This window comes from Acanthochromis polyacanthus, chromosome 22, assembly GCF_021347895.1.
Source record: "Acanthochromis polyacanthus isolate Apoly-LR-REF ecotype Palm Island chromosome 22, KAUST_Apoly_ChrSc, whole genome shotgun sequence".
NCBI classification, from domain to species: domain Eukaryota; kingdom Metazoa; phylum Chordata; class Actinopteri; family Pomacentridae; genus Acanthochromis; species Acanthochromis polyacanthus.
Window position 1 is genome coordinate 24,331,948 of NC_067134.1, and position 21,805 is coordinate 24,353,752.

The 21,805-nt window shown below is 41.4% G+C and overlaps 2 protein-coding genes across 18 annotated transcripts in view; one reads left to right on the forward strand and one right to left on the reverse strand.

Moving 5' to 3' along the window:
• Positions 1-21,805, reverse strand: part of LOC110964456 (peripheral plasma membrane protein CASK-like) — a 46,374-nt gene that overhangs the window by 12,588 nt on the left and 11,981 nt on the right. For 7 of the 17 annotated variants that reach the window (XM_022213191.2, XM_022213186.2, XM_022213195.2 and 4 more), the window contains exons 3-14: positions 15,743-15,848; positions 14,653-14,730; positions 14,493-14,565; positions 8,979-9,081; positions 7,947-8,125; positions 6,605-6,727; positions 6,204-6,287; positions 5,857-5,956; positions 4,861-4,878; positions 2,596-2,720; positions 2,353-2,430; positions 1,060-1,140 (exon numbers count right to left, since the gene is read on the reverse strand). In XM_022213191.2, the coding sequence (XP_022068883.1) occupies positions 1,060-1,140; positions 2,353-2,430; positions 2,596-2,720; positions 4,861-4,878; positions 5,857-5,956; positions 6,204-6,287; positions 6,605-6,727; positions 7,947-8,125; positions 8,979-9,081; positions 14,493-14,565; positions 14,653-14,730; positions 15,743-15,848 (1,148 nt within the window). The remainder of the gene's footprint in view (positions 1-1,059; positions 1,141-2,352; positions 2,431-2,595; positions 2,721-4,860; positions 4,879-5,856; positions 5,957-6,203; positions 6,288-6,604; positions 6,728-7,946; positions 8,126-8,978; positions 9,082-14,492; positions 14,566-14,652; positions 14,731-15,742; positions 15,849-21,805) is intronic. The other 10 variants (XM_022213189.2, XM_051942386.1, XM_022213200.2 and 7 more) reach the window with 5 other exon arrangements.
• Positions 10,170-19,171, forward strand: LOC110964458 (probable G-protein coupled receptor 34). Its single transcript, XM_022213205.2, has 3 exons — positions 10,170-10,845; positions 10,939-11,050; positions 11,584-19,171. Exon 3 carries the CDS (start codon positions 11,619-11,621, stop codon positions 12,894-12,896), a length of 1,278 nt encoding a protein of 425 aa, XP_022068897.1. The 5' UTR covers positions 10,170-10,845; positions 10,939-11,050; positions 11,584-11,618; the 3' UTR covers positions 12,897-19,171.

Genomic DNA, 21,805 nt, shown 5'->3' on the forward strand with positions numbered 1-21,805 from the left:
GGCGCTAAAGGCTTCTGACTTACAGCAAACTGAGTGGCTGAGGAGAACAAGTGCTAAAAACAGATCTTCACAAGGCACTTACAAATGCATCAACAATGGACTGAAAGTGTTTGACGCTGAATCCCCACAAAAGAACCGCAAAATAACTTCACAATTAACGGCTACAAAAGATGTCCTTCCAACACTGCGTCATGTAGTCACACAAGAAAGACAAATGTGGAGTGAGACGTGCTTTTTTCCCGCATGTGCTGCCATTCTAAATCCCCTAACACCCATTCAGCTTGCGGCGCCATTAAATGTGTGTGGCAGGATGACAACCCGAGCCAGTCAGGTCAGAGAGCAGGACAGGCTAATTGGATTGAACCAAACCTAAAGCGTGACAGCTTCAGTAAGTGTCACAGACTGAATCAGCAGATGGAAACACCTCCACTTTGAGTGCATCTAGCCGAGCTAAATAATGTCAGCGTCAGACCACATTTAACTGCTGTGCAGAGGAACTGACAACGAGCCAAAACATCTACACATCGACAGAGTAAACAAGCCTAGTCTTGCTGAACTTATTATTTGCTGTTACACCGTTGCATCCGAAAACACCAAACAAGCTACACTCGATCCATACTGGGACAGCATTATACCTTTGCACTAAAGACTCCACTGATTTCTTCTTTCCAAGTCTGCCAACAGTATCCTCCCCATTTATTCGTCAAAGGTCTGCTTCAGCTACGAGACTCTTCTGATGTGCATGGCAGCACTGATGCAAAAGTGAATGTATCCATCCAGGATGTAGGCTGTAGCCATTCACCATGTATCCTCCTCGGCGCTTCCTGCTCCTCTAATGCTCCTGCATGTGTCTATCTGCTGCTCGAGGGCTCGCCAAGCTCAGGTGCTAAGCTGCTTTGGGGCTAAAGGAGTTATGTGGATTGTCAAAAGAACCCTACTTCTGACTGAGTGGGCTTGTAATCACACACACCAATAAGCATGCTCCACATAAACAGACAAAGCAGCCTCAGGATCAAATTAAGAATGTGTGTGCTGCCGTGTGTTTGTGCAAAATCCCACCATGAAGTGTGGCTGTGTGAGGATCCTCCTGAGCTCCTTGGCCTCCATGTTCTCTGGGTAACAGGAGATGGTTTCCAGTACCTGCGAGGAGAAAGGAAAGAGTCTCAAAAAAGCCCTTTTCAGAAACAGGATACATGTCATTCAGACTTTAACGTTTCTCACAGCTTTAACAATTTGTCCAACCAAGTGATGCACAATACAAAACAAAGGACTAAATGTAAACTAAATAACCAACAGCGTGTTATATTTATGATTTCCTAAACACTGAAAATCCTGTCCAGATGTGACGACAATCTAACTACTGCCCTGCCAACAGTAAAATATCAATATAAGGGGTATTTGCTCCAGCTGTGAAGGAGTTCAGAAGGTTCCACTATTTTACAAATGAATTAACTGCAGCTCATAAACTTTGACAGCTCATCCGTCTGAAGTGAAGTAAAGTACACATTGTGACTTGCTGTTGGATCCTGATCGATCCCGTCTCCTTGTTCGGGATAATTTATGATTCTAAATAATTAATGAAGTGGCCGCCATTGTTCCATGTGTGTAAATTAATTGGCACACCTCTCTTGCTTTGGAGACACTCATCTGGATCCTCTTGATGTAGATATTTAATGAACTCCGACAAATAGCTGGCAGCTTCTGCTAACATTATATTCATGATTGGTAATCTGACCTGGTACAAACTGCTCCATACTGGAGCCCGGCTGATTATAGCTCTTTTCAAAATAATCATCATTGGCCGCAGATGTGCCGATTAAAAGCTGATATATTCTTAATTTCTCATAAAGCAGTAAATATTGTTAAGTGTCGGAGTCGTGCAGAATGATGTCCTTGCATCGTTTGTCCAATACACGGAGCTTAGAGTCCATCAGGGCCCTAGTTAGTACAGCTGTAAATTATTTAATATCAGTGTAGTCATCAAAAAGCTACACTTAGAGACTTTGGGAATGTGTCTAGTTAGTTTAAATTATCCTCTCATTTAGTTTCAGTTAAAGAGCGATTTCCTGGAAGGCTTACAATCAGTCAGTCGCTTTTAAGTACGACTGAATATTCAGGACCTCAAAATCTATTTAATATGAACAAAATGAGCTGCAGCCGACAAACAAATGTAGTAGTTAAATGTGTCTTCCTGTTCGATCATCAGTTCATCACTAACATCCTTTATGAATGTTGGAGCTTTTCGTTAGTAGTACACAAAGAACTTGCTGTTCATCTCACAAGCTCATCATCAGCACGTCTTAATCAGGTTTCCAGAGCTTCCCTTAATTAGAGCAATGATGATTTCCTCACCTCTTTGGCTCTCTGCACTCCATCGCTAGGAGGATTTCTGATCTGCGGGGACGACCTGGTGTTGATTTTGTCATAAAGCTGCAACAAAAAACATCTAATTAGGTCCAGATGGTAACAAAAAAAAAACCTACAGCACAGTAAGCAAGTAGACGGTGAAGCATGTGGTTGATTCTTGATATGTCCTGACACCTACTGGACACTTGTGGTATTACAGAAGAAAAGCTTCTCATGTGTTGTACTTACATCTAACAAGGTGTGGAGGTGCTGATCCTGGAAGACACTGTGCAGGAAATCCATGTCTTTCTCACTGCAGTCTGTCAACGCGTGAATCTCCTCTAGACTGTCCAAAACCTGCGACACTGCCCCTGCACATGCACACCCGGGCATAAGTAACACACTCAAACACGGACTGAGACGCAGAACACATACAAACATTCTCAACTACACCAAGCAGTCCCGTCAAGCATTCAACGCTACACAAAATGCAAACACCGAACATGACATTTTACCACCTTTTATACATCCATAAACAGGCAAAAAACAAATAAATTCCAAAAATAAAACACACAAAGAAAAAAATAAAACACACAAAAACAGAAGTCACGACGAACACACACACGAAAACAGACACAAACACTCAGAACTATTGAACCCCAAGTACCTGCTGCATCGCCCACACATGCAGCAAAACCAGAGAAACAGCGGTACATGGCATCAATACAACATCAGGAGAAAGTCACTTCAGAAAGTCACAGTGTGGATGATGGATTAGGAGCAGTACACCCAAGAAAAATGCAAAAATATGCAGCGCAGCAAGTTAAAGAAAGAATCTAACACATTAAGGTACCTAAAGTGGAAATTAAATATTTAATGTATGCAATAATATATTAAATTTTATATCTTTGTGAAGCATTTGTGGCCCTGAGGCGAAATAAGTGAGACTGTGAGAAGATGGAGAACAGTGGTCTGTGGTTTTCTCTCTAAAGTTTTAAAGAAAAACGTAAACATCTGACTGAGTAAGTAACCACGTATTAAATGGCAGGTGAGGGGAAAATGATGACAATGACTGGAGTTTCCAAAGGTCTCTACAGTCAAACATGACATTTTATCTGTTACAAACAATCTAAAAATATTTCAGGTTAAATTAAGAGTATAGGGGTTACTTAGCCCTTTCAACTTTAAAATCCTGACTCCAATTATTGCCATGCTCGCTTTAGAGGAAACTGAGCCACCACTCTAGAAAATAATCCCAATTACAAATATGTGTAATGCTGCGCTAATTAAAAAGAATAAAAACTAATGCATCTTATATTACTGTTACTGTGAGGCATGAAAGAGACACAGCAGAGAAGAAAACATGCTTTTTAAGCTGTTAATAACGTCAGGTAAACATTTTATATGTCTGTTCATATGCATCACACTGCTCCAATAAGGAATAATAATGTCAATCAGCTTTGTGCAGATCAATTATTATTGATAAAAGATTATGAAACACAACATTCAGATGCCAGGCAAAAAAAAAAAAAAAAAAATTCTACATTACATCTGCTCACCGTAGGAATTAAAAGTTGACTAGTATGTTCGTTTATTTCAGGGCTGATAATGAGTATCAGTAATCAGTTTGATACAAATAGAGGTTATGCGTCATTTCAAAAGAACTTTCAATTATTTATCTTTCAGACTATTACTCAGAATTTGTAACCAATCAGATAATGCTGTGTGCGTCACACGTGCCTCCAAACAGTGATGAGGACAGAGAGATAAACAAGCTAAAATAGCACATTAAAAAATATATATATTAGGAATTAGTTTAAAAAAGGCTAATACAGTCTTTTAAACAGCTAAATTTCAGCTCAAGTAGTCAAACCGGGGCTATAATTGGTCGACCGCTGTTACGTATAAACAAACATTCAGGCCACACTATGGACTTCTTTGAACAATGAGCTATACTATGGCATTTTTTGAACGAAATGCCTACAAATAAATGTTTATTAGTAGTTAAATGTGCCGCAGTATTGACCAGTCCTACAGTTCAATCATTAGTTAATCACCAACATCCTTACTGAATGTTAGAGCTTTTCTTTAGTGCTACTCATAGTATTTTGTAAATGACTTTTAGCTCAAACTAAAACCTGACTGTGACGCTGTTAGGACACTGAAGCAAATGAGCTTGTTATTATCCTTATTACCTCTGTTTTTGTTCTTCTCACAAGTTAATTATCAGTACGCCCTTTCAATCTGGTTTCTTTATGGAGTAATGAAGATGCATGTAAACAGAATATGTCGTCTTTACGGGTCAAGGAGGAAGCATTTGGAGTAAATAAAGCACACACATCAAACCAAAACAGGTTTTCTCAGGAGGAAGACAGCAGAGAAGACAGAGGGAGACAGAGGAATGGTGGATTAATACCCACATCGTTCAACATTAAAGGGGAAAAAAATGCAGCTAAAAAGCAAGTGATGTCATGATGGTATCATACATCTATGGGTGGGGAGGGGGATACGTACTTTCAGCAGCTAGCAGTCCTAGAGACAGCATTGCAGAAGAAAAAAGACACCACCACACAAAGAGAGGCTGATATTAGAGGAGGTTTACAGCAACTATGGATGTAGAGTTTAACACCTCAAAGCGAGAGAAGAAAAGGAGAGAACAAAGAGTCAGAGAGCTGCCAGAGTGAGGAAGCACGGGGGTAGGTAGAGAGTAGAAGGAGGCAGGAGGGAAATAAGGACAGAGCACTGACAAAGAGAGAAAAATCAGCAAAAGCAGCCAAATCTATGAATAAACTGGCAAGCTGCTGCAGGGATCTACTGCACTATAGTCCAGTCAATGACCAGCAGCATGTCTGGAGCCCTGCAACTGTAAAAATAGTCACCAGGAAGCATGACTGCAGCAGACTGCTAGCCTCAGCAGAACGGACATACACGGATATCTGGCCGCGTGTAAAACTATGCAGAAAGTGTGGAAAGCTCAGCTCATTACACTGCCACCACCTATTGGGCTGAAACACACTGCTCTTTTTACTTTCTTTGCTTCTAATCCGACACAAGTGGCTCCTAGATGCTGATAAGTATCGACAGGTATGGCCTGCAGTCTTCTCATCAAAGGAAGTGAAAGTCCGAAGCTGAGACAGGGAAGTGAGGCTGTTGGGCAACATCTGTCTTCATTTAAGCAGAGGAACTTCTACACAGACAGCCAGCTGTCACATTAAGATACTAGAATAGAAACACTGAGAGCAGAAACTGAGCAAGAAAGTGAACACACCAGTTGTGTAATTTGGTGCAGATACATGTTGATATGTTTCATCTCTGACCTGACGTGACGCTGCAGATATTTTAAACATCTTTTCACCGCATTAAATAACTCCTACATAACGACAACATCAATCTGAAGCTGAATTCAGTGTGTGTTTCTACTTCTTCATATCCAGTCATGCAAAACTAGCCTCCTCTTTTTGGCTAACACAGTAACAAAGAACCCACATTATGATCTCCTGTGCGCTTTACCTGAGGAAGTGGGGTCATCTGAGAAGTCATGGAGCTCCTCTGGGGGGTCACCATAGTAAGAATTGAACTTGTGGCTGGAGACAGCAGCCAGCACTGCACCCTGGGATACAGAGTAGCGAGAACACAGGTATGAGATAGCATCCCTACACAGCCCCACATTGTGAGATGTAAACATATAGTGGTATGAATCAGGACAGGCCTGTTCAGAGTCACAGAAAACATCTGCCAGGAAATTTATCTGGGTCATTAGAGACAGCTTCACAGTGTGCAAGAGGTGACACTTCCTCTAATCTCATATTTGAATTGTGCTGCATCTGTCAGGTTGAAAATCAACCCCCCGTGCTGACCTTCAGCTTCCTCCTGGCGTTAAACTTCCTCAGCTGTTCGACCGTTTCGGGCAGGTGGATCTTGTAGGCATACCTGTCCCTCTCCTGAAGTTGTTGAAATATAAAAAAGCAGGGACATGAGAAAAGAAAAACATTAAAGCAGTCATCGGGCGGATGTGAAAGCACAGCTGTGGTTTGAAGCAGAAGGAAGTGTGGCTGATTCAGCGTGTCTAAAGGTGACAAAATGTGTTCACTTTAACACGGAATATCCACATGAAGGTACACGCCTGCTTGTCGGTTTTCAAATATCAGACAGGAAGCTAGAGGACAATGACCTTCTAAAGTTAGCAACATTTGTTCAGTGCATTTTAATACTGGCGGCTCTGGGTTCGGGTTGGGGTTGTGTGAAAGGGAGATCTTGCCTTCAGCCAGGGGTGGTTCAGGGCCTCGTAGACAGTGATTCTCTCAGCGGGGTCCAGCATCAGCATGCGTCTCACCAGGTCCTTGGCGCTCTCTGAGATGTGGGCCCACTGGCGGGGATTCATCTGGACGGGTGCACAGGCCCAAGAGGACGAACAGATACTTTTAGTATATGAAGCAACCAAGATAAAGCTGCATTATTAATTCACTGTCTGCAACGTTAATCTAAAACCGAGCCGCACTGCTGCCCAACGCTGGCGGAGTTTTTCATTTTGAGTTTTGATTCTTCAAAATAATATCTGTGAATTTAGCAGCAGCTGCTCAGGAGCAGCTTGATGGACGACACCACGGTATCGTCCATCAAGTCGCCTGCTGTGACTGCATCTGCCACAGATTAGTGCACAAAGCAGGAAATTCATACTCGATTGAAACAGATAATCTAACAGACCTTTGTCTTTTTCTTTTTTCCTTTTCGAAAGGGGACAAAGGCAACAGAAGAATAAAGGTCTGGACAGAATACTTTTGGACACAAAAATTCAACACTGATCTCACAGACCTGCTAAGATTTGACTCGTGTCATTCAGTCTCATGTTAACTTTAGGTTATAACTCAAGGAAATTGTTTCAGCCCGAGTGTCAAATGTTAATATTTTCCCACTCAGTTACATTTAGAAATTCGATTACTAAAATTCTCTGAATCGAGGCTTCACTAAATCCACTGCATGCTAGACTCCAGGTCACTAGATGGCGGTCCATGGTTACCACTTCATCCGATTTTAAATTTATAGCGACGCTTCTATTTTAACCGGCACAGCTTTTATACTGTTTACGGTGTTTAGCAGGTCAGAAGACTGAACTACAATTACAGTTTGACATAGTCATGCTTTCTTTGTGTGAGCCGGCTTGACAAACACTAAAACCTCAGTCAGAGTTAAGAGGTATGAAGGTGGTTTTCAATTTTATTTGTTCACTCAGACTTTCTGCTTCAAACTCATAGTACCTCTGTACTATTCTATACTATATATGTACAATACTTCCACGTTTGATGCTGTAATGTGCATGTCAAGCGGGGAATCCGATTACTCGATTAATCACAATAATCGATAGAACACTCGATTACTAAAACAATCGATAGTTCCAGCCCTAGTTGACACCACACTCATGTTCTGAAATGATCTAGCACAAATACTACTATCGCAGTATATTACTATACAGCTCATCGTTATGTTTGACAGTCGTTGCAGCACAGTGACGGTGAGGAGTTCAGTATTGTGCTCAGCTTCAGCTAAAGGGCACAGCTCTGGTGCATTTGACAGACAGCGAGAGCGTTTTGTTAGTCTGCAACTACCTTGTATTTCCCCTTAATGATGGCCTCAAACAAGCGCTCCTTGGTACCATAGAAAGGAAGGCAGCCAGACAGGAGGATGAAGAGGATGACGCCACATCCCCACACGTCCACCGGTTTGCCGTACGGCTCCCTCTTGACTACCTCTGGGGCCATGAAGTGAGGAGTGCCGACTCGACCTGGGAGACAAATTTGGAGTGATTAAGTGAAGATGCTGGAGAACTAACTGGTGTAACAAGGGAATGAAAATACACAGGGTTTTGCATAAGTGAAGGGTGGCAATTTAATAGATATTTAGGCTAATCTGGCTTTTTTATTTTGATGATTTTGTTGACAAATCTTCAATTGCTTGTTTTAATTAAACAACAGCTCAAACTAAAAAAAAATATTCTACTACTCCTGTTAATTCATAGATAATTGCAAGAAAAAAACACAATATTTGTTGATTAATAGTCTGTTGTTATGTAGTTAAATGCTGTCTGCTAAAACCATCCATCCATCCATTCTCTATACACCGCTTTATCCTCACTAGGGTCGCGGGGGGTGCTGGAGCCTATCCCAGCTGACTCGGGCGAAGGCAGGGGACACCCTGGACAGGTCTGCTAAAACCAACTTGCTTTTTTTATTTCAATATCAAATTCTCTATGACTTCACAAATGCCGTCCGTTTCAGGCCTGCAAATGCTTCGAGTGTATCCCACCATCCAACGGGAGAGAGGCCGGGTATACCCTGAATACTACAGACAGTTTACACTTTCTGATTCATCTAATCGGAGCGTCTTTTGGGCTGTGGGAATGACCTCGAGCTGCTGGAGGAAACCCACACAAACATACTCGCATCTAAAATATTGCTCATGTTGTTGCCTCAGTCATTTCACTCCACGTCGTCTGAATCACAGCCAGTAAATAAATTGGAATAACGAGGGAGTTTAAATAAGCGTGCTAATCTTAACGTATTGATTTTTCCTTGTCAATACTGTTAATATTCATTGTTGTTTTGATTGTTAATCATTCAGTATACGTGTCACTGTACCTCCAGCTACTAAGCCAGACTCTCCCAGCTGTATCGCCACTCCGAAACCTCCCAGCTTCACTGGAGCAGAGTTCTCCTTTGAGGCCAACAGCACACAATGAGGCTGCATAGGAATAAAAGACACATTTCAACAAGTTAAACCAACAGATTTCCATCCAAGTGCACCTTTATTCTTATTCACTTGTTAAACTGGAGCAGCCTGTGAACAACCTAACAACTAGAATGTCTTCTTTTTTTTTCTCCACTGATGAAGAAAGAAAACAGTTTTGTGCAGTCTGCAGAGTTTGTGCAAAGCACAGCTTGGTTTTATCTGTGCAAAAGTGCAAGATACTCAATTGCTGCTAAGTGAACCTCAGTTTCACAATGAGAAGACAACCCCGCGCAATGGTAACCACATTTTTATTATGATGCCAATACAGACAGGAAACAGCCATCACCCCAGGATTTAGTCATCGCCTGCAGGATAATGAGCGTTTTTTGTTTTTTTAGATGCATGATGTTTTCAAAGGTCAGAGCGCTGAGTTGAATCCAGTTCCGAGAATGAGGAGTAATGTCAAATTAACAAATATCTGACATTAACTCGTGCTGCAATTTACTGCACAGAGGAGAACTATTCTTGATCTGCAAATGGCAATGATATGCGTTAGCGCTGGAGCCGTAAAACTGCTTAGTTGATAGATCAGGTTAATTAGAAAGTGGGCAAGAACTTTGGCACAACAAATCTAACAGGCTAAAGAATGTAGAATATAGTCCATTATAGGCTCCGAGCTATAAAATAATGCATGTCTGTCATCCCTTCTCTTTCCATTATGTATTTAATTGTCACAAGAGTGTTGGTAACATATTCTCATCTACTTATATAGGATTAATATTGCAGAACAGAGGCTGGTAATAAAATATTTGCCGTCTTCCACGGTTGTGGCTGCTGAATTGCAACAGGTGGTTCATAAAGCAAAAGGATATTTAGCCAACCGCATTCAACAGCAGGCTTGTAAAATTGCTCAGACAATATTATTACAACAGTTTATTTAATACCTAATTTGTTGGACAAATAGTTAAATGACTCGCCAAGACAGCTGACGTTATAGACTCCGTTCGACGAGCTAGCAGGGTCTTGATCTCCAAATTAATGTATTTTTGACGTCTATTAAGTTACCACAAGCTTCTTCCATTGTCATATAGAATCTAAACCCCACACTAAAGTGGCTCACAAGCCCTTGAGTGCAAAACCTCAGAGATGCAGCTGAACACACAAATATAAAGTAAAGATTTCTTGGAGGATCACCAACATGAGAGGTGTTAGGACTAATTTAAAGAAAAGCATGCATACTCTGTGTGTGCTCTGGATTAGATTAGCATCACCGATCTGTGCATACACTCTGGTGTTCTTGCTAATTCTAGGAATTCTATTTTCAAAGCGACAGTTCAGGGCAGCGCTGAGAATAAGTGCAAGAAATGAGCTCAGGAACGTGGTAAAAGTGAGCAGCAGCGGCGGTGGTGGTGGCGGTGGTGGGCTCGCTTCCTGTCTTCACATTTCTTTACTTCTTGTAACGGAGGAGTTGAGGGGTGTGGAGGATGTCGACTGAGGTGGTGCAAAATTAGAGAGAGAGGAAACAAGAGGCAAAGACGAGAGGACCGGCAGACTAAACTGTCATATCTGTGAGAGGGAGAGAGAGTGGAGAGGCTGAGAAAAAGCTTTTCTGTAAGGAAATTAAAGCGAGGACAAGGACTAATACAGAGAAGGACTGAAGGCAAGCTGAGAACAGAAAGCTGAGAAGAGGACTGGGAGGAGCAGACGCGGTGAAAACGATGTGAAAAAAGACAAGTCTGCAGGAGTTATGACTCATCCCCAGACTTTATGAGAAAGGTGAAGACAGCAAAAGAAATGAGCTCAGGACAAAAATGGCAGTTTCATTAGATTTTACCATCCATGCAACTAAAAATCATTTCTCTTAAACAGGGCATTTGATGGAGGAGAACACTCTGGACTGCTGTGCTCTCATGCCTCTCTGTTCATTCCTACACATTTAAACTGCAGCTGTGTTGAATCTCCTATGGAAGGAGCATCGACGGTGAGTGCCTTAATCCAAACATCTGTGTGTAGCAGTCAGAAAGCGACCGTGTGTGAGCGTACATGCTTGTGCGTCCACACTCACATCCCCAGCCTCCAGTGTAGTGCTGTGAAATCAGAACTTATGTGGAAAACAGCCATGAAACTTTCAATTAACCATGACCCCAGTTCCCACTCGTAAAAACCTAAATCAAAGTTGAGTTGCGTAAAATTTGTATAATTTACAGAACAGTCAATACTCTGCTTCTGGGGCTCCTCTTTTATAAGGTGCTGTACCTTTTTCATGAAACTTACAATACTTTCCATTTTGCAGTGAAAAAATTACTCAGTATTACGTGTGTGAACATAAAACTACAGCCTACAGATTACTCACCTGTCTGTACATTACTCGCAAAATCAGAAAACACAGCTGCACTTTACAGTCAGAGCGCAGTTTCATTTACCTTTATTTTTGGCTGTTTATGATCTACATGTTCTTGTTCATTTGTTCAGTGACAATGTGTATTTATTTCTTGATTTTTGCTTCTTTCTCAGGTTAACACCCCTGCAGTCATCAGTCCTTACACGTCATGACCACATTTTACGCTGCCTCCTCTTTCACACCAGCTCTTTCAGCCTCAGCATCGTCTAACTCCTCTTTTTCTGACTCTACTTCATCCCTCCCTGCCTCAATGTCGTCCCTCCTGTCAGCCACCTCTTCTTCTCCCTCCTCAACAAACCACACTGAATGTTCATTTAATGACATGGCCATCCGTGTGCCGATGGCAGTCTTCTACTCGCTCTTCTTCATCTTTGGGCTTGTGGGTAACCTCTTCGCTCTGTGGGTTTTCCTCTTTGTACATTCAAGCCGCAACTCAGTGCGGGTGTTCCTCATCAACTGTGCGGTGGCTGATCTGGTCCTGCTGGCGTGTCTGCCCTTCAGGGTGTTCTTCCACGCTAATGGAAACCGGTGGGTGCTTGGATCTGTAGCCTGCAAGCTGGTGGGAAACTTATTTTACATGAACATGTACATCAGTATTGCTTTACTGGGATTCATCAGCCTGGACAGATACTTGAGGCTGAAGGGGAATGGCCGAGCACGTAGAGGCATGAGGATGAGGCTGTGGGGACACAGCAAGCCATGGAGCTGGGTGGCATGCGGCACTTTGTGGGGTGTGTCACTGATGGGGGTCGTGCCAATGATCGCCACGGCGGAGGACAAAGAGCAGGGTGAGACATGCTTCCAGTTCAAGCACCGGGTCAAAGTGGGGTGGAAAGCCTACTTCAACGCCGTTCTGGTGCTGCTGTTCTGGCTCGTCTTCACCATGTTGGTCGTCTCCTATTACAAGATCGCCTCCCAGCTGCTGCGGGTCTCAAGGAACAGGCCGGACCTTCCTAACGCAAAGAGATATGAACGGACCGCCAAGAAGTCCTTCTTTGTGCTTTTTCTTTTCACCATCTGCTTCGGCCCCTACCACGCCTTCCGGCCCATTTACATCCTGGCCCAACTCAGTGAGACAGCATCGTGTTACTCCTTGCACCTGGTGGATCGTACCAACGAGGTGATGCTGTTGTTCTCCGCCTTCAACAGCTGCTTGGATCCTATCATGTACTTGCTGTTATCTGGCTCAGTGCGCAAAACCGCCCTCCAAGCACTTGGACACCGATTTGGCAACCGGATTCCCTTCTTACAGGAAGCCACATCTAACAGCTCCACGACAGAGTTTAGACGACCGTCCATGCCGATGGCTTTACCCGGGCCGAACCTCAACACCCCGTCGCTCACCCCGAGAACGAGCATCTGTGTCATCACCTCCACGCTCCGTCGCACAGGAGTTACAACGCTTCCACCTACTGGTCAACAGTGACGGCAACTTTGTTTCGCTGCCAAGTAAGCATGAAGACTCGAAAACTAAATATCTGACATTTAAACTGGATTGTTTGACTGATTGTCTGTCAAACTGAAAAAAACAACTCCTACAGATACAAATGTCTTTTATTAAAAATTTAATACATATGTTTTTTAACCACTGAGTTATTCTCGTTGTACCTTGTGGTCAATCGCTGTTTAAACGTGTGAAAGACACTTCAGTGATGTACTTCAGCAACTACTGTGAGAGCAGCTTGTCTAAAAATACCTTTAATGCTTTAAAGTTTCACAAGTAAATGTGTGATATTCTCATGATGAATTGAGTGTGTCTAAACATGTGTTGAAATATACACTACCGTTTAAATGTTTGGGGTCACTTAGAAATGTCCTTATTTTTGAAAGAAAAGCAGTTTTTTTCAGTGAAGACAACATTAAATTTATCAGAACTATAGTCTAGATACTAATAATGTGGTAAATGACTATTACGGCTGGAAATTTTTAATGGAATATCTACATTAGGGTTCAGAGAAATATTTAAAGCAACCATCACTCCTGTGTTCTAATGCTGCATTGTGTTAGCTAATGGTGTTGAAAGGCTAATTGATGATTAAAAACCCTTGCAGCAGGTGACCCAAAAACAGGAGCTACAGCCTCCGTCGCAGTGGTCATGGGTTCAAATGCAACCCATGGCCATTTACTGCATGTCATGTCACTTTTCTATACACATTTCCTGTCTCTCTCTCTCTCCACTGTCCTATATAATCAAGGCAAAAAGGCCAAAAACATAATCAAAAAACAAAAGAAAACCCTTGTGCACTTCAATTAGCGCATGAATAAAAGTATGAGAACATGACATTGCCCGAGTGACCCCAAATTTTTGAACGGTAGTCTATCTAGATATGTAATCATGCTTTTGTGGAGGGAAAAAAGCCACAAAAACTGACCTAAACACATAACAAAAAGAGTGTTTCCTTTACCACATGATGCTCAAAAGACCTCAGTCTTGCAAAATTAAGTCAATCACTGTGCATCTATCAAGTCAAATAATCGCATTTGATTCATTCTTAATAATTAAAACCACTCATCCATCACTCCGACAGACTTCATGACTACTTTTAACCCACCACTATGCACAGCTATTAGTCTTAGGCTCCTGTGTGGATAAAGACCTGCTTCAGGACGGCTCCATCTGCTCTGCTAGTGTCTGTCACCTGCGTTGGTTGGCTAATCCTGCTGCAATCACTGGTTCTTGTTAATCTGGCAATAAGAACTAACAAATCCAGGCGGCTGACGTGTGATACGTGAATCTTGCTGAGGCGCTGCTCTGCAAATGTGGGACACTTTGAGGCAAAAAATGTTTGTTCCAAAACCCGAATCATGATGACGGTGTATTATGATGAGCGGACGTCGATAAGAGTTTTCTGATAAACCGCGTCAGGCTTTCGACCTTTCTCTGCCCACAGATAGTGTAGATTACCATCAGCCCAGAGTGGAAGGCAGTTCCAGGAGAATCTTTAGTAAAGGTTTAAACCATCCGGGGCCTCTGCTGCTAGCTGCAGTGTGGTTAGATCATGACGCATGAGACAGATCTCACCTTTACATCGCGATGAATCACATTGTTATCGTGGCAGTACCGAAGGGCCTCCAAAATCTGCCTCATGTAGTGACTGGGTGGACAGAAAGCAGAGGAGATCATTTAGAGCAAACTGTTGTGCGTTTCAAGCTCCAGTAATGTTTCGGGCTGTGGCTCCTACCTGGCCACTGCTTCACTGTAGACAAACCCAGCATCGGCTCTCTTCACAATTTCGAAACAAAGGTCTGCTCCATCCATGCTAGGAGAGAGTAGAACAGATCAGAGTTGACACGAGTCGAAATTAGGCGGCGAGTAATTATAGATAGCAATTTACACAAGAACAGATGAACTGGCAACTTGCTGAGATAACGAAGAGCATAAAGCTACATCCATCAGGGAGCAGTTTTATGACCTGCTGTCACTTGCATAAACACAGAGGCACTGTATTTTCATTACAGCACTTTTCAGCCTCTACAGTCCTCGGGGAGGCTTTCAACAGGATATGGGATACAGATTTACAACATAAAATCCACGCAGAGGAAACAAATTAACCATGCAATTTGATTCGGAAAATTTTATTTATAAAGACCGGGGGCGAGTAGAGAGCCGCTCCTTATAGCAGTACAACTTATGCTTTTTATCACTAGTATTAAAAGAATAAGATCTGTCAAATTCAGTTTGATGAATTCACAAAAGGCGTGCACCTTCAGTATTTGACAATATTTTAAAATTAAAACATAATCTTACAATCAATCTCAAAACAAATCTCAAAATGGCTTAAATCTATTGAGTTAGAATAATATTCTCTGTCCCAAATATAATCAAATACACTGTGAATACTTGCATGACAATATACAGCCCCTGGCCTAGATAAATCCTCAAATACACACTTACAACACACATTTGGCTTCCGTCAAGGGCTCTAATAAGTTTGCAAGCACCAAAATGAGGGGGTAGGTAGTGTTTGCGACAGGGTGTGAAATCACCAGCACGAGCCATCTGCCAACTCGTGATAAAATTAGTCTGTAGCTGTTAGTCTACTTTCCAGTAGCGTGAGCAGGTAACCACAAAGCGTCTATAAATTGCTTTGTAGCCTTTGAAAACAGTATTTTTCCATGTAGAACTTATCAGCAGCTGTGGTGGTGGTTTACAAAAAAAAAAAAGGAAGAAAAAATAAAGGTTTTTCCTGCCGTGGTTACGGCCATGCGTGAAATATACAAAATCATTTAAAAAATGAGGTCCTGATTTGATAGTGTGCATTACAGACTTACAATTCAAAGACCATGTAGAGCATGCCATCAGAGCTGTAGGTCTCCAGAAGCTCCACGATGTGGGGGTGTTTCAGCATGTGGCAGATACTGGCCTCTCGCTTCAGATCTGGCAGACAGAAATTAGACCCAGCATGGTGAGACACTTTTCACATTGAACATTTAGCATTTCACTCCAGTGTAATTATAGGTTGTGAGGGAAGGTGTTAATTCTCAAATACATGACAAGATGTGGCCATGATATTGCAACAGTGACTGTAATGCAGATTTTCAAAGCACATATGGACCTAAACTGAGGGGAAATGAGGTGCTGGGAAGTCGAAGAAACGATCTCTGAAAGTCGATTTATGTGTACATTTTTAGATTTAGCGTTCATTCATTCGAGTAGGTGTGAGCTTTCTCATTTTATTAAAGCTGAATTTCTGCACTGGGAAACAGCTATGACTTCATGCCATACTCCAAATCTATGAAAACACGAGGTGGGAGAGCCAAAAAGCTTGCATGAAGATTAAGTTGGTGCAAAAAATAGTGTTAGACACCCACCGAGTGAATATCTTCACCCATGACAAATACAATCTGAGCACAATTTCCGTTGAGAGGCTTCAACGTTCACCTTTTTCAAATGTTTAAAACTAAATTCTACTCTTTTATTCTTATTTTTATCTTCATTGAAAGGTGGAAAACACTGTGACGAAAACATACCAAATAAATAGATGTGCAGAGATGCTCATTTGCGGTCAGTTGGTGTTATGTTAAATCCTTCCATGACCCTAGGTGGCAGGTTAAGCAGATGAAAACAGGCCATGCACACCACACTCCTCCTTTCACACCTAAACACACCGGCCATGTCTCTACTTCGCCACCAGGGGGAGGTACAGAGCGTTTACAGTGAGGGACCCCTTTCAAGATGAGATACTCGGGGAGAGTTTTCACATGTCGGCCTGACAGATAAACAAGCGAACAATCTGGTCTTTGACAGAAAACCAATCATCACCAGACGTACTACCACTGGAATACCGTTTTAATTGCACATTTAAATACACATCTGGCTCACTCTCATCAACACCATCCCCTCTCATTATCACTACAACCGGATCACGCTGCAGATACAATTACAACATGCCTCTGTGGCATGCCTTGCATTTTGACTGCCTCATTAAATAAAACAATACTGAAGGGAAACCACTAAAGATTAGTGGACAGCCTTCTCTCTTTAAAGAAAAAGGAAACGCACAATATTGAGTAGGCTGACTAACAACTGGCAAGATAAGTGGTTAAGAGGGAGACGCAGACTGCTGAAGCGAGCTGACAGACATAATGTGCTGTTGTTGGGCTTCTCAGTCCATAAAAACCTCATTTACACACTCCACTCCCCATCTGCAAGTCTACTGATCTGTGTGTGTGTGTGTGTGTGTGTGTGTGTGTGCTCTTTGTGTCGTGACAAACCAGTATCATTATGCAACACAGAGAAACGATGCTGTGTCCCCGCTACAGAGCCCCCATTCTGCTGTCCCTTTGCTGCCATTATTTCTTTCCTCTTTACACTCATCCTCACCCGTCTCATCGAGTATCTATTCTTGAGCTTAACAATGCTGCCCAGTGTCGACGCAGCAGCGAGCAAACCACTCAGACAGAGGGAGGGAGCCAGAGAGGCCTGGAACAGCCTGAATGAAGCCAACGCTATTGTGATGTAATGTTCAATTATTCCACTTTGATGTCTGTCATGACGAGGGGAAACAATCTTGCTCTTATTCTGATCCTATGATTACAGTATGAACCCAGTGTCCACATATCACACTTATTTTTTAAATCTTGGTCGTGCACTGGTATTATTTTTTCTAGGCTCTTGATGAATTACTTCCCACTTTTTTCATTACCTAAACTTACAACACAGATCTAACTAATAACACTGCAAATTGCACTATTGTATTTTTCCCCGAAATTCAATTCCCATGAAGCTTTAATGATGATGGAGAGCGCTCACTAGCTCGCTTTCTACATCCAGCTTTATTAAAATCGTACAAATGCGGACACTCGTTCATTTTTCTTTAATACAGTACTCACAAACTCTTAATTATCCCATGTATCTTTTCTTCATCCAACGCTCTCGCACGCTCACACACAAATGCATTCATACATGGCTGGGAAATGCTCGGTCCCCAGCTTGTAGCTCAGCCCAGCCAGCACTTCTGTCTCCTTTTCACTCACATTTATGCTGACGCAGAGTCTTTCTTAATAAGCGAAGGTATGTGGTCTCAGAGAACCACTCTCCAAATCTGGCTGCAATCCGTTTCTCTACCTCGTCGCCACGAGTGGCCAATTTGACGATTTCTTCTTGTGTCTTCTTTAGAATGTATCTTTATGCTAATCTTAGGGTAAACTGACAAATTCTGATTGAAATATTCACTCAACATTTAAAATAATTGAGATTTAAGTCGGTAAGATGCTGCACGTTCATGCAAATTCTGCTTTTACATCACATACAAGTGACAAACGCAGAAACAGGAACATTTGACCATTTTAATAGCATTGTTTGGGTCAAATCAATACAGTTATTCTTTAATTGATCTATGATTAAATAGCTCTCTTCACCTATCCAGAAGGAATGAGGGGGTCATTGAATAATTTGATGAATGTGAAAATAATGTGAAGCGTTTACTATGACCTTCACATTCACCCAATCAAACAGCTATGGCAGATTTTGGGCTGACATGTTAGAACATCCCTCTATGACCATCAACAAAACACCAAATGAAGGAATATCTTTTTTGTGTGTGTGTTCATTCCTCCAGTAGAGTTACAGAGATCGTGGAGAACAAATTCCAAGGTGCATTAAAGCTGTTCACATCTTACCAAACCACCTGATGTTACTCAAACTTGTCACTCATCTGGGTAGACATGTTTTAAAACTGAAAGGCAGTTTATGGTTCTGACTACACTGGCTTCCTATTATTCAAAGGATAGAGTTGAAAACGTTACTCTTGGTCTGCAAAGTACCGAATGGACTTATTGGCTCCACATGAAGCAGCCAGAGCCTTCAGTTTATCAGGGACAGATTTACTGCGTGATCCCAGAACCAGAAACAGTGAAGCAGCATTCATCTATTACGCTCCTCACCTGTGGAACAAACTTCCTGGACACCTGAAGTCTGCTCAAACTGTCGCCTCTTTTAAATCAGGCCTGAAAACTATATTGTTTATAGCAGCTTTCTACGAGATGTTCAATCTATTTTCTTGCCTTTTAATACATTTTTATGACCTGAATGTCTACTCCTATGTTATATTTCTATGATTATAATGTATGCCTATCTTTAAATCTTTTTTTCTGAACTGTAAAGCACTTTGAATTGCCTTGTGTATGAACTGTGCTATACAAATAAACTTCCCTTGTCTATGTGTGATGTTGCACATGTGACTCAGGGTTTGAAGTGTTGTTTCTGTGGTGACAGTCATGTTTTGATGCTATCACATGTCTTGCGCGCTGAATATTGAACTGAAGCTTAAAATAAATTAGATCATAAATCAAATCAACATCGCAACATACACACGTGGACAAAATTGTTGGTACCCCTCAGTTAAAGAAGGAAAAACCCACAATTCTCACTGAAATCACTTGAAACTCACAAAAGTAACAATAAATAAAAATTTATTGAAAATTAAATAATCAAAAACAGCCATTACTTTTGAATTGTTGATTAACATAATTATTTAAAAAAACAAACTAATGAAATAGGGCTGGACAAAAATGATGGTACCCATAACTTAATATTTTGTTGCACAACCTTTTGAGGCAATCACTGCAATTAAACGATTTCTGTATTTGTCAATGAGCGTTCTGCAGCTGTCAACAGGTATTTTGGCCCACTCCTCATGAGCAAACGGCTCCAGTTGTCTCAGGTTTGATGGGTGTCTTCTCCAAATGGCATGTTTCAGCTCCTTCCACATATGTTCAATGGGATTCAGATCTGGGCTCATAGAAGGCCACTTTAGAATAGTCCAACGCTTTTCTCTCAGCCATTCTTGGGTGTTTTTGGCTGTGTGTTTTGGATCGTTGTCCTGTTGGAAGACCCATGACCTGCGACTGAGACCAAGCTTTCTGACACTAGGCAGCACATTTCTCTCCAGAATGCCTTGATAGTCTTCAGATTTCATCGTACCTTGCACACTTTCAAGACACCCTGTGCCAGATGCAGCAAAGCAGCCCCAAAACATTACTGAGCCTCCTCCATGTTTCACTGTAGGGACAGTGTTCTTTTCTTCGTATGCTTGGTTTTTGAGTCTATGAACATAGAGTTGATGTGCCTTACCAAAAAGCTCCAGTTTGGTCTCATCTGTCCAAAGGACATTCTCCCAGAAGCTTTGTGGCTTGTCAACATGCATTTTTGCAAATTCCAGTCTCGCTTTTTTATGAGTTTTTTTCAGCAGTGGTGTCCTCCTTGGTCATCTCCCATGAAGTCCACTTTGGCTCAAACAACGACGAATGGTGCGATCTGACACTGATGTACCTTGGCCTTGGAGTTCACCTTTAATTTCTTTGGAGGTTGCTCTGGGCTCTTTGGATACAATTCCAACGATCCGTCTCTTCAATTTGTCATCAATTTTCCTCTTGCGGCCACGTCCAGGGAGGTTGGCTACTGTCCCGTGGGTCTTGAACTTCTGAATAATAAGAGCCACTGTTGTCACAGGAACTTCAAGCTGTTTAGAGATGGTCTTATAGCCTTTACCTTTAAGATGTTTGTCTATAATTTTTTTCGGATGTCCTGGGACAATTCTCTCCTTCGCTTTCTGTTGTCCATGTTCAGTGTGGTACACACCTTTTCACCAAACAGCAGGGTGACTACTTGTCTCCCTTTAAATAGGCAGACTGACTGATTATGAGTTTGGAAACACCTGTGATGTCAATTAAATGACACACCTGAGTTAATCATGTCACTCTGGTCAAATAGTTTTCAATCTTTCATAGAGGTACCATCATTTTTGTCCAGGCCTGTTTCATTAGTTTGTTTTTTTAAATAATTATGTTAATCAACAATTCAAAAGTAATGGCTGTTTTTGATTATTTAATTTTCAATAAATTTTTATTTATTGTTACTTTTGTGAGTTTCAAGTGATTTCAGTGAGAATTGTGGGTTTTTCCTTCTTTAACTGAGGGGTACCAACAATTTTGTCCACGTGTGTATGTCAGAAAAGTGACAATTACATTTTTACTTAAAATAGATCTGTGATTTTTGCCCTGAGATACTTCAAGAAAAATCTGAAGCAGCAACATGTCGGGGTTGTTGACAAAACAGGTCATTTCAGAATGTCACTAGGGGCTTTAGGAAACACTGACGTTTTTTTTTACCCTTTTATGACATTTGAATCAACTGCTTAAGAAAATTTTATAGATAATACAGACAACAAAAAGAATTTATAGAGATGAAATTGTTACTCAGTTAATTAAGGAGCTGACAGAGAATATGAAGCAGTAAAATAAACTGAAGAATTGATTAATTGTTCATGTCTTTAATTGGAACATTTTCAGGCAACTTTCAGCCATTTCAGATTTTTTTTAAACACAAAATAATAACATATCATCAAATTAACTGACAATGAAAACACTTCTGTATATGACAGTCTTTTCCGAACTGGCTGCATTTTCTTCTACACCGATTTACAATTATTACTCATACTAGTATCTATCTGACAGTAATGAAATGCCTATCACAAATAAAACCCTGCCTTCTATTTACAAAACAGAGCCTGAAATGATCCAATATGAAACAGCCTCCACCTGTAAACCCTCACATTTCTGAAATGACCTGCCCTGTGCTTATCGCAACATGAAAAAGCATATCATTGTGTTTCTTCATCATACCATCATTTATTTGAAGAGTTCGACACCCTTTTTGACATTCCCATCGCTGCATCTGATGTTGGAAACCAAAATGACACCACACACACACACAACACTCGTCTGAATGCTTCTGAGGTTAAAAAAAAAAAAACCTTTAATGTGAGTGGTTTATATTTTGAGGTGAATATATTTAGCATCCAAATTAACTGGGCTGTAGATTAAGGGAAACAC